Here is a 13680-nt window from a genome sequence, read left to right as displayed (position 1 = left end):
CAGTTTCTAAATTTGCAAAAATGTAAAGCAATGCCAATCTTATTCATTTTTTTTGTTTTGTAAAATACAGTTAATGTTTCATAAAACATGTTGTCTATATTAGCATATCGTGGGTTTACTGTTATTTTATGTAAATTAATAAGTATTTTCATTTTTTCCTAGTTTTAAGCCCTAATATAATAAATTTTTACAGATATAACACATAAACAAAAGCTCTTTGGATGCTAAATAATTTTTGAGAGACCAAAAAATTTAAGAACCATGTTATATGGCTAATATAACCTTAATTTTATAACTCATCATGAAGATCACAGTTTCCAATATAGTACAATGTAATGAAAACAGCATGGGGCTTTTTTTTTTTTTTTTTTTTTTAAGATTTTACTTATTTATTCATGAAGGATGCAGAGAGAGAGAGCTAGAGACATAGGCAAAAGGAGAAGCAGAGAGCCCAGTGTGGGACTTGATCCCGGAACTCTAGGATCAGGCGCTGAGCCAAAGGCAGACGCTCAACCACTGACCCAAATAGGCGCCTCCAGTATGGGCTTTCCAGTCACTCAAAAAGATTGAATTCTCACTCTCCCACTTATTAACTGCATCCTTAGATAAGTCAAACAAACCTGTAAGTCTCATAGATTTCCTGTGAGTAGCAAATGACAAAATATATATGGAACACGCGAATACAGTTAATGCCTGGCACACAGTAGACACTCAACAAATGACAACTATTAGACACCTTTAAAAAAAAAAAAAAGGGAAAGAAAGAAGGTTAACTGCAAAGAAAGGGGTCCCTCAGCTTAAAATCTCCAATCAGCACCATAACCTTTAACAGGGACCTGTCCATAAGCACCTATCCCTCAGATTCTCAAGTAAGCATCAGTATGAGGCAAAATAATCTTTCTGTTGTCCTTTTCTTTTATTGTTTCTATGAGAATCTTGAATGATAGTAAGCACATAATGAGTATGTATTCAATACGTATCTGTCAAAGTCAACAGAACTGGAACAAGATTCCAGTTCCAAATGCACAATTCTAAAAGGAAGGTGGCAATCTAGTCTCCCATTCACTACCCGTATGACTACAAGAAAAGGGTCTGAATCCTAAAAAAAAATCCTCTCTTGAAATCCTAACTCTTCTCACCCAACACTGGATACGTGCTGCTTTGTATCAGATATTTCCTGCAGTAGTTTGCTTAGCTCACCATGCCCTTTCTCAGAGTTATCTGCATCCCCAGGGCCCTGAAAGTCATATCTATACCAACAAATTAAAGGAGGAGAACCAGGGTTGACACCTGACCTAAGTTGTTCACCTGAATTTTCCTCCTTAGGAACTCAGAATTAGGACTGAAATTAGGTTTGAGATGGCCTCCTGAATGAAGCAGCTATGAACTTGAGAGGTATGGGATGGCCATGTGCCAAAAAAGGCAAAGAAAGTTGGTTTGTAGAAATGAGGAAACAAATTACAGTCTGAGAAAAGCAAGAGAGAAGAGAGTATACTGCCTAGGTTCCTAAGAACCTAAGTTCTAGCCCCTCAAGAGATCCAACTATCCCCTTGGTTCTGTGAAATACTCCCATATTCTCCACAAATAAATTTCTTTTCTATTTTGTTTAACATATCCAGTGCCAGTTTCCTTTACTTGCAGCCAAGCAGTTTGACTAAACTAAGCTTACTAAATCAAATCATAACACTTTTTTATTTTTCAGTACTATTTTTTATCTTATACACTGTTGACAGGCACAGATTTTATACTTAACTCTTTTACTTTGCCAACATACCCAGTGATGCTTTTTATTCCCTATTACCTCTGATATCATTTCCCCCACATACATGAATTCGTGACAACTCAAATTTCTCCACCTCCCTATAAAAAAACCTGCTGCCTTTCATAACAAGTTTTTTTTTCAATTTTAGAGAACGTAAATTCACTAGTTTTCTACTTTTCTCTCCAGTTTCCTGAATTGATATTTCCTTTTTATTTTAAAGATTTTATTTATTTATTCATGAGAGACACAGAGAGAAAAAGAGAGGCAGAGACATAGGCAGAGGGAGAAGTAGGCTCCACGCTGGGAGCCTGACATGGGACTCAATCCTGGGTCTCCAGGATCACGCCCTGGGCCGAAGGTGGTGCTAAACTGCTGAGCCACCCAGGCTGCCCTATTTCCCTTTTATAATTTTTTCTAGTATCCTCAATTAAGTAGAATATTTTTGACATCCCTCATCTTAAGAAAAAGCCTCAAATTATGATGAATACTGACAGCCAAGAGGCAGAACTTCATGATTAAGAGGATGGGCACTGGAGCAAAGCCTACATAAGAATCCCAGCTCTGTCCCTTCATTCCCTGCATATCCTTCAATTTAGCTTAACTTTTATATCTCTAATTCCTCACTTAGGAAATGAAGACAACAATGGTATCAGCCTTATAACAGAGCTGTTGGAGGGATATAATTAATATATTTTAAAATGCTTAAATAATGCCTGGTCTAGTAGTGAGAACACCATACATGCTAGATATCAAAGTCAATATTTAGTCGCAAAAGTTAACTTTTAATAATATCCTTAAGTCAATGACTAGTCAAGTGATACTCTTCAATACCTAATAATCAGAAATGGAAGCCCTGGGGCATTCTGTCATCTAAGATCAAAGATAAAATTACATTTAGGATGCTCAAGGCCAGAACTGTCCAATAGAACTTTCTGCAACAGGGCAGCCCCGGCGGAGCAGCGGTTTAACACCGCCTACAGTTCGGGGTGTGATCCTGGAGACCCGGGATCAAGTCCAATGTCGGGCTCCCTGCATGGAGCCTGCTTCTCCCTCTGCCTGTGTCTCTCCCCACCCCCTCAATAAATAAATAAATCTTAAAAAAAAAAAAAAAGAACTTTCTGCAACAATGAAAATGTATGTGTGCTATCCAGTATGATAGCCACTAGCCGTGTGTAGCTACTGGGTAATTAAAATGTAGTGTAACTAAAAAACTGATTTTTTTGTTTTTATTTTTATTTAATTTAAATAGTCACATGAGGCTAAGGACTACTGTATCAGACAATAAAGCTTTACAATATAAGCCAGAAAAATTCAAAATATGGTTTAGAAAAGTCTCTGTAATTGTCAAAATTGAGAGGGTTTCTCATTACTCTTTATTTAATTGGAATATGCCACACCTAAACACGCAAATTAATAGATTCTATCAATTCCCCCAAAAAGCTTGATAAACGTGGTAACAAGGATAAACAATGGCTATTTTTGCCACTGTGTGGGAGAGACCTAATAGCGTAAAATTATAAATATAATAAACATATAATATTCAATGTCAGCAACATCCTTAGCCTGAAGGCCTGCTGCAAACTTGAACACTACTGGCAGTTACTTTAGAATCTAAGAATTCAGAGCAAATAGAGGAAATCTCTCATGTTCTTGAGCTAACAGCAAAGGATACAAATCTGCCCTCTTTTATTCTAAAAATGATGATCCCTTTTGCTTTCTACTATTGAAAAAGAGAAAAGAAAAAATACGCCAGGTGACTTATGTATATATTTAATCCCACGAATCCTAACGGACCAGTGAGATAAGCATTAACAACCCTGTTACCGCAAAATTGGGTAAAGTGAAATAACTTTCCAAGATCATATGGGTAATTCGTGGCAGAAACTTAGGCCTGTATTTACCTAATTCTAAGACTATATACCAGAGCTGCCTTATTAATACCAAGCCTGTTACTAGAAATAAGGCAATAAGAGGTCTTAAAATAAATCCACCCTTTTCTGGTCATTCTAAATAAATAGTAAGGTCATCAATATCAAGAGAAGAGAAATGAGGAAACAGATGGACAGGAAATTTATCTGGGACACTAACACATGAGGTTCTCCTGTGCTAAAATATCCGTATGTGTTTCCTAGTATATCCTAAACAGACAGATTGGATCAATAATAAAAGGCATCTTTAAGGGAGAAGCATAAAAGGGTACCCTGGGTGGCTCAGTTAGTTCAATGGCCAACTCTTGATTTTGACAGGGTCATGATCTCAGGGTCGTGGGATGGAGCCCAATGTTGGGCTCTGTGTTCAGTGGAGAGTCTGCCTGAGGATTCCCTCCCCCTCTCTGTCCCTCCCCCAGGTCACAAAGGCAAGTACACACACACTCTCTAAAATAAATAATTTTTAAGGGAGAAGCCTAACAAAAAGGAAAAAGTGCAAAAATTCGGGTAAAAATAGGAAAAAAAAAAAAAAAAAGAAAAAACGAGATCTCATGTAGAAGGTGGTGTCACCAGAAACTACTTATAGTGCTACTGATAACCACCAGTGTCCCAAGATTTATATACATGGGAACTGTAAAATCAATCCTCTATGCAGAAATACATAAAGGGCCTCAACTAAACAAGTCTAAAGAAACATCAAATTTTATTTTGCTTTAATCAAACCAAATTATAATAATCTATTGTTACAACATGCAAAAGAAGTAGGTTATATACACATATGTGTTTACTTGTCTACATAAAGGAAATGTCAAGGAAAGTTTCTACTTTTTTGGTAAGCTTTCGTTCTTACTCTGTAATTAGAAATAAAATACAGGTACATCTCAGGACTCAAATCTATACTTTTTTTCAAAAGATTTTATTTATTTATTCATGAGAAACACAGAGAGAGAGAGAGGGGCACAGACACAGGCAGAGAGAAGCAGGCTCCATGCAGGGAGCCCGACATGGGACTCGATCCCAGGTCTCCAGGATCAGGCCCTGCGCTGAAGGCAGCGCTAAACTGCCGAGCCACCCGGACTGCCCTAAATCTATCTTATACAAACTCAGGAACCAAGCAGATTCTGCTAAATTTTTAAGATTCTATTGTTTAATAGAAACCATATCAATCATCATCTGAATTCTCATTCTTGTTATCCAAAACTGAGGAATTGAACAGATGGAGAGGATGCACTATTCACTATCTAGACTCTTACTATCCAAACTCAGGATATGAATGCAATAGATTCAGATTGCAAAGAATCACTGTGAATCTTATATCAAATTTTAATATAATTTCACATGATTTACAAAATTAGGATTTTTTCTTTTAGCAACATGTAAGTATTCTACTAAAATCAGATAAACACTGGCTGCAAAACAGATCTGAAAAAGCATCTTTTTATACCCTACTTCTCAGTAGTTAGCTGGAACAAGTTATTAAGTTATTGCCTCTCAGCTCCAAACTCCCACCCTTCTTTCCAATCTGCCTTAATGATGCTGAAACTGGGATTCTGCAAACCATGTTTGCACTTTGCCAGGTGGTTGTCTCTCAGGCTGCCAAGAGCCAGTATTTCAAGATGGACTGAAACCCCAGAGTAGGAAAAAGATACTGGTGCCTTCCTGTCTGTTCTTTGGGCTTTACCCCAGCAAAGATTTCCTCATTCCTATAACAGCATATCCTCCCATAGTAGAAGTGAATCCAGGTTATAGTTCTCCCAAGACTTGTGAAAGACACCAAGTCCAGTCAATGCCCACTCCTCAAAGGTCTGAGGCTCAAACCTGTGGGACCCTTCTTTTGAGCTCAGACACCAGCACCAGCCATGTAGTGTCTTTTCCTCAGAGGTCTGAGCTTTGATTCTACAGAACCCTTCCTCCTAAGTCTCTAGGTTTTCCCTTTAGTCTCTAAGCCCTTGGTGCTGATAGATGCTTCTTGAAGTGTCTCTCTCCATGATAGTTTTATTTTTATCCTTTGTTACCTACTTAACAACTTTATATCTAGTAAATGATTTTGTTAAATCATTTTGTTTAACATTTTGTTAAAATATCTCTATTCAGGGGCACCTGGGTGGCTCAAGTGTCTGCCTTTGGTTCATGTCATGATCCCAGAGTCCTGGGATCAAGCCCCACATCGGGTTCCCTGCTCCTTCTCTCTTTCCTTCTGGCTGCTGCTCTGCCTACTTGTGCACTTTCTCTCCCTCTCTCTCTCAGTCAAATAAATAAATAAAATCTTCAAAAAGAAAAATCTCTGTTCAAACAAACGGTGTGGTTTCTGCCCTCTAACTGGGACCTGACTGATTTAAAAGAAAAAAAAAGGCTCATTATATAGAATATAATACTGTTACAGTAAGTTCTGTTAAAATTCAATGCTACCCATAATAACAAGCAAAGAAGTGTCAAAAGTAACTTGTTTAGGGGTGCCTGGGTGCTCAGTTGGTTAAGCAACAAGGGAGGCCATTTCTGGTTTGGAGAAGACTATGCAAAAGTAAACTAAAGTTCATTGTGGTTTCAGTAATCCAGATTCCTCCCCTATCGCCACCATCAAAAAAAATAGTCTTTCTTTTCTCCTCTTCTTTATATCATTAAGTTATACTTGCTTCCAGTTGCCAAAAAAAAGGAAAAAAAAAACCAACGACAAGCAACAGTTTTCTACCCTAACACATTTAAGAATAGGAACTCATGCTTCATAGATGGACCATACAGAATATTACAAAAATGAAAGATGTATATAAGGATACTAAATAATCCAACTCAGACACCACAGAGTACTAATTAAATGCTAACGGTATAGCTATATGCACAAAAAAAATTTGATTCTAGAATATTATGCACAAGAATTATAATACAATATTACAAATGATCAAATAACATACAGTTCTTTTCTTTCATCATTCCTTCCAATTCTATAATTCTACCAAGCACAGAAGTTAGATATACATTATTCCTAACCCAATGTCACATATAGGCTTAAGCCTACACATAAATACTCAAAGAGGTTTAAAATCTCAATGACTTTAGTATAGGATTATTTCAGCATATCTCACAACTAAAATATCTTTTAGGAAGTCTAATCAGTAGATCAAAGTCTCCAAAATATCCCAATATAACCATATTCAAAGTTTTAAATATTAAAAAGGGGAGGGGGGTAAAATGACTCCTCCCATCATTCTGAGCACTATTAAGTCAATTAGTTCCAAAGCAGCTTTGGAAATCAAAGAAATGATGATAGGGGCACCTGGGTGGCTCAGTGGTTGAGTGTCTGCCTTTGGCTCAGGGCATGACACCAGGGTCGTGGGATCAAGTCCCACATTGGGTTCCCTGTGAGGAGCCTGCTTCTCCCTCTGCCATGTCTCTGCCTCTCTTTATGACTCTTATGAATAAAGAAATTTTAAAATCTTAAAAAAAAAAAAAAAAGAAATGATGATAGTCTCTTTTTTTAAAAGGTTCTTTTCAGAGCTATATAGGTGTCCCTCATCTGGAGGTATGGACAGAGGACACATACACTCTAGCAAAGTAGAAAAGCAACCTCTCCATCTATTTCCATGATAAGCTGGAGATGCATTCTCAGGGAAAGAAGTGCCATAATGGCAGAGTAAAGCTTTTCTACTGAAGCAAAGGATAGCCAGCGTTGGCCTGCTGAAAATTCAAGTACATAAAAATGCAAATTCAGGGGCACCTAAGTGGCTCAGTAGACTAAGCGATTAAGTGTCAGCCTTCAGCTCAGGTCATGATCCCAGGGTCCTGGGATTAAGCCCCGTGTCAGGCTCCCTGCTCAGTGGGGAGCCTGCTCCTCCCACTCCCTTTGCCCCGGCCCCTGCTCTCTCACTTGCTCTGCCAAATATACAGAAAATCTTTTTTAAAAATGCAAATTCATTTTTCTTCTGTGGCATTCTAGACCACCAGAATTGCTTTCAAGCCTTAGGATTCCCTAACTTCACATTCATAGCTCTAACAGCTTTTTATCTCTCCTCTCTCTCCTTCTGCCCTCCAAAACTGGGCATTCCCAACTCTCTTCATCACTTACTCTGTTCTAGCCATGCTGACTTCTTCATTAGTCTTCCAAAACACAAGGCAAGTCTCAAGCCTATCAGTTCCTGGATTCCCTCTGCCTGGAATGTTCATATTCCATATACCCCAAATGGAAGAATCCATCACTCTTTCAGGTTTTCAAATATCACATTTTCAGTAAAGCTTTCCTTGACTAAAATGACACACAACCCTATTATTTCCCATTCCCCTTCACTATTTTTTCACTTAGCCCTCATCACTGTCACTAACATGCTTCTTGTGCTTGCTCTGGCACTATATATACTAACAGATATTTCTTGTTTATTAATTATCCCCTCACCAGAATGCAGCTCCATGATTATAGGATTTTTATCTGTTATGTTCACTGCTGTAGTCAGCATTTAGAATAGTGCCCAACAACATACCCAGGTGCTCAATATACCAAAGAAATACATGATACTGCTCCAGCAGTTACTTGTAACCAGGACATGCTACCATTAACAGTTCACATTCTAGTCTGAAAGATTTCAATTAACAGACTAGATTTAGGTTATTTTTTCAAACTGTGCTCTGGGAACTGCAACAATACCTCAGGGGCAATTGTGAGGGTAGAACATGAAAACCTAATAAGCAAACAAAAAGTCCTGTATGCTTTTATTCACAGGATTTCACGTAAGATTTAATTTGTAAAAAGGATTTAGCAACTTCAAAAAACCTAAGACTACTGGATTATATACAACTTAGTTTCTACTTTTTAAGCCTTACTTATTTACTATAAGTGAGGATAATCTCGGTATATTTATATCATGATTTAGAAAGAGATAAAAATAGATAAAACTAGTCTTATTTAATCTGCTACAAAAGCAATCAAACTCTACTGTATACTTTCTAATTAAAACAAGTAGAAAGCAGAATAATTTTTTTAAAAAAAGTATAAAAATTTTGTTATTCCATGTATAAGAACATACGTAAATTAAGTAGTTGAAAATTAAAATCCAAATCCCATTACTACAAATATCTCCATACACAAAAATATCTCCCAACCCATCAAATAGCACTGACAAAACAATATTTTATTACGAACCTTACCTTGAAATTCATTCTAATATGACCTGACCAGATGAACTTTTAAAATATTACACATTCCAGTAAGGAAAAGAAGAGCACTCACCTTAATGAAGTTACAGATGGACAAGCCTGTCCATACAAACCCATCTGGCCACAAAGAGAATCTGAAAAGTAAAGAAAAGTTAGTTATCAGAAGCTCCAAAGTATATTAAACTATAAATAAGATTCATTTCTAATTAAAACACTCTGAAAACAAATAGAAGGCTAAAATATTCAACTCTACCTGAACACATACTTTCATGAATCAAAAATGCTATTATACAATGAGAGGAATTATACTGAAGACAGACATACCAGGAAGCATAAGAAAAACACACTATAATTCCAACTCCAAAGGAGCTGAAAACATAAAATTCAACAACTTGTTATGCTAAATATTATACAGAGAGTATAATAATGAGTATTGCAGGTTCCCATCCTCACATAATTGTCCCCTATACCATCTACTCTTCAGTCAAAACAGTGTTATCTTTATTGATTTCTTTTATACTGGACTTAAGACTTCACCTGAAGAAAGAACAGTTCCATCACTTAAAGTTAAAAATAGCACTCAAACAGGAGTTTTGAATAAGAAACTCTAGGTTCAAAATCAACTATGGGGGTCCCTGGGTGGCTCAGCGGTTTAGTGCCTGCCTTTGGCCCAAGGAGTGGGCCTGGAGTCCCAGGATCAAGTCCCGCTCGGGCTCCCTGCATGGAGCCTGCTTCTCCCTCTGCCTCCCTATGCCTGTGTCTCTGCCTCTCTCTCTCTCTCTCTCTCTCATGAATAAATAAAATCTTATAAAAAAAATTAACTATGACACTAAAAGACCTTAAAGAATTTATGTAACCTCACTGAACCTAAGATTCTTCATCTGTAACTTGGGAATAAATACTGCCTACATAATTCTATTTACTCATCAGGGATAAATTCCAGGTTTGTTGTTAGAATTAAAATCAATGAACAAATGTAATGTTGTCTATTAGTACTACTACCGGGCACAAGGATGATCCACAAATGTCTACAGGTAACATGAATGAGAGAACTTGGAATGGGCATAAGCATAAACATATGTATACACTGCACAAATAGTGGAGAGTGTGTACAACTAAAGAGAACATGTTCACACTGAAGGAGATGGATCAGCTGCTATTCCCAGTTCCAGCCAATTGCTGCTAAGGAGAATTAATTGCAAACCCAATATTCTAAGAACTAATTTTTCAAGATAAGCAAGATATCCAAAATTTTATTTGCATTCTCCTGATTTTTCTTTTCTAAATACAATGTGGACCAAACAAAACATTAGATTCTGTCCCAAGGTTATAACCTTTAAGCTAGAGGCTGAATGAATTCCTTGCATCTATTTGTTCTTGCATACACTAGAGAGAGACAAGGCACTTCTATTCCTGCCAAAATGACAGAATAGATAGCTTAATCAACATGTCACTGAAAATTACAAACATTGGATAAAATCTTCCAAAATCTTTAAAAATTAGTCAATAATCCTGAAGGAAAATAACATCTGATCAAGGCCTAAAAACTAAATATAACAGAGAAACTAAAGAAGTATGCAGGGAACTGAAACCAGCTTTCATTCGCCTTCAAGGCATTGTGCCAAACCCTATGAATTTCAGCTTGCACTTAGAAGGCCTAATGGGGCCCAAGGTACAAGAGGCAAAGTCCAGGTACCCAAGAGATAGCAAGGAAAACTTGCTTGCTTACCCTTGGCACTGAGTGCCAGCCAGGGGATGGGGGCCTATGATTGCAGTAAACCAGTATCTCCCCTGATACTGATAATCATAAGCTGACTCTCACCTAAGCTGACTCTCACCTAAGCTGACTCTCACCTAAGCTGACTCTCCCCTCTCACGGTTTAAAAAGCTTCATACTTAGAATTCTGTTTACAGTAGTCCTAGAATGGTATTATTCCCCACCTGTCCTTGAGAAAAACAAATGCAAATCCTCTCTGGGGAATCTGCCTTTGATCTAGGCCTAGAACTCCCAGATAAGGTACCAAAATAAATAAATTCACAATCAAAAATCACAAAACCCAGAAGGGGGGTATCACAAAACCCAGGAGGGACACCTGGGTGACTCAGCAGTTGAGCATCTGCCTTCGGTTTAGGGTGTGATCCCAGAGTCTGGGATCAAGTCCTGCATCCGGCTCTTCCAGGGAGCCTGCTTATCCCTGTCTATGTCTCTCATGAATAAATAAATTAAAAAAAAAAAAAAAACACAAAAGGAAACAAGCCACCTTAGAGTAAGATAAAGCTGAAGTATCAGTTTACAGAACCAAAACCTCAAAGATCTCCAGATATGGTAATTACTAGACCCTTAAAAAAAAAAAAAAAAAAAAGATTTTATTTACTTATTCAATGAGAGAGGCAGAGACAAAGGCACAGGAAGAAGGATCCCTTCAGGGAGCCTGATGCGGACTCAATCCTAGGACCCAGGGTTCACAACCTGAGCTAAAAGCAGACACTCAACCACTAAGACACCCAGGCAACCCTACTAAAGCCTTTTTTTTTTTCTGTTTTACTTTATGAGTGATTAACTACTCCTCTGTTTCAATTACCTGTATGACTCTCAAATCTGTATCTCTAACAGGGATCAATCTCCTATCTCCGAACATAAATATCTAACAACATTCCATCCTGGAAAAAACAAATCTGTCTTTCCAAAGCAAAAATGATCATCTTTCTTTAATAAAGTTCCTATCATAAAATGACATAAGTCCTTTTACTTAAGAATGGCCTTTTAGCCTAACTCCTTTCTTTGCCTTTGTTAAAACAGAACACCTCTTTCCATTTTTTGATTTCTATGAGAAATGACTTCTCTAAACACTCTTGAGCTCTTAACCCACTCCCCACCGAAGAGGTAAGTAACTTGATTACTGGGTAGAGCTAACTCGGGACTCTACATCAGGACTCCACAGGCAGTGAGTGATCTGGATGCACTGATCTGTTGACCCTAACAATCTACGTATCAGATGGGCTGTCCCATGGTCTAGATTCGTAGGTAGGGATAAAAGAATGGAGAGTGAGCCAGCCCACTTGACTTTAAAATCTAAATCACATTCTGTAATATTCTACAACATCAGCTTTAGCAAAAACAAAGTTAACTCCTCCAAAAGTTACCATATGACCCAGCAATTCAATCCTACACACATATGTATGTATGTGTTTATAGAAAAGAAATCCTCTTGGGGATGGATAGATGGACACACTCACGCAGGTACATGTGTGTGCATGCCCAACAGAATTTAAAACATATATGTGCAAAAACTTGCATACAAATTTTCATAGCAGTTATTACTTATAATGGCCAAAAAGTGGAAATAAACCAAATGTTCAACTTATGAATGGATAAATGAAATGTGGTATACCACATTTGGTATATTGTGGTATACAATATTCATATAATATACAATATTATTCAGTCATAAAAAGGAATGAAGACCTGTTACAAGATACAACATGGATGACCTTGAGAGCCTTATGCTAAGTGAAAGAAGTCAGACACAATAGATCACATATTTGGAAAACAGATTAGTAGTGACCAGAAGATGAGGGAACGGCGGGGGGGGGGGGGGGGGGGGGGGGGACACTTCTATCAGGCTTTTTTTTTTTTGGAATGATGAAAGTGTTCTGGCACTCAATAGCAGTGACAATTGTACAAATTTGTGAATAAAAACCTTTAGTATAGAGGCACCTGTGTGCTCAGTCAACTGAGTGTCTGACCCTTAGTTTCAGCTCAGTCATGATCTCAGAGTCATGGGATCAAGCCCCACATTGGGCTCCACGCTCAGTGGCAGTCTGCTTGTCCCTCTCCCACTGTTCCTCCCTCCACTAGTGCTAATTCTCTCCCTCTTTTCTCTCTCAAATAAATATAAATAAAAATCTCTAAAAAAAAAAAAAACCTTCAGTATAAAATCACCCAATTATATGCCTTAAAATGGAAACTTTATGGTATGTGAGTTTGTAGCTCAATAAAAAACTATATTTAAAAACAGTAATTTTGGGATCCCTGGGTGGCTCAGTGGTTTAGCACCTGCCTTCGGCACAGGGCGTGATCCTGCAGTCCCCAGGATCGAGTCCCACATCAGGCTCCCTGCATGGAGCCTGCTTCTCCCTCTGCCTGTGTCTCTGCCTCTCTGTCTCTCATGAATAAATAAAATCTTAAAAAATAATAAAAAAATAAAAAATAACTTTTTTTCTTCTGTTGGTTCTCGTTAAACTCCTCAGTTCAAAATTCCCTCCTCAGGCCAGGGAAAAGGATCTTATATTTTGAGTCCCCCAAACATCAACAACCTTAGGACCCCCAATTAGTTACCATTTACTACCAACTCTAGCTCCCAGGTATCTTTCTGATTTGCTTTAGCCTCAATGCCTTAGTTTCAGTTTTTAATCTGAATTTTAATTCATTTTTAATCTAGATTACTCCTCCTAAATGGTGAACTCTAGGCTGGTTAACTGAAAGAACAAACATCTGCCAATCTTCTCTCTACCCAGCAAATGACCAGCAACATGGAAAGAAAAGAAGGCTAAAGTTTACAGTTCGGTCAGGAAAGTCCCAGTGTCCTCTGAATTACAAACTCACATTTCTGAAGCCAGCTATAGTTGAATATATTCATTCATTCATTTATATCCATAATTTATACAGTTTGAGCTAGTGTCAAAAGCACCTAGTAGAATTTTCTCCAAACCCTTTAAAAACCAACATACAAGTAGGTTTGTATAGAATGGCAACCAGAAAATGAGTGGTAAAGATGAATCATTCACTGATGAGTATGCTCCAATAGAAGCAACTGTACTCTATACCGTCACCAACACAAGATTATG

The 13680-nt window shown here is 37.7% G+C and overlaps 1 protein-coding gene and 1 long non-coding RNA gene across 6 annotated transcripts in view; one reads left to right on the top strand and one right to left on the bottom strand.

Annotated features, from left to right (window-relative positions):
• Positions 1–13680, bottom strand: part of FOXJ3 (forkhead box J3) — a 141777-nt gene that overhangs the window by 109206 nt on the left and 18891 nt on the right. For all 5 annotated transcript variants that reach the window (XM_072771645.1, XM_072771646.1, XM_072771648.1 and 2 more), the window contains exon 2: positions 8906–8966. In XM_072771645.1, coding sequence (XP_072627746.1) covers positions 8906–8966 — 61 coding nt within the window. The remainder of the gene's footprint in view (positions 1–8905; positions 8967–13680) is intronic.
• LOC140602328 (uncharacterized) overlaps positions 1–13680 on the top strand; it is a 57858-nt gene that overhangs the window by 37703 nt on the left and 6475 nt on the right. The window lies entirely within an intron of this gene.

Source organism: Canis lupus, chromosome 13, assembly GCF_048164855.1.
Source record: "Canis lupus baileyi chromosome 13, mCanLup2.hap1, whole genome shotgun sequence".
Lineage (NCBI taxonomy): Eukaryota > Metazoa > Chordata > Mammalia > Carnivora > Canidae > Canis > Canis lupus.
This window is presented reverse-complemented; position numbering and strand designations above follow the sequence as displayed.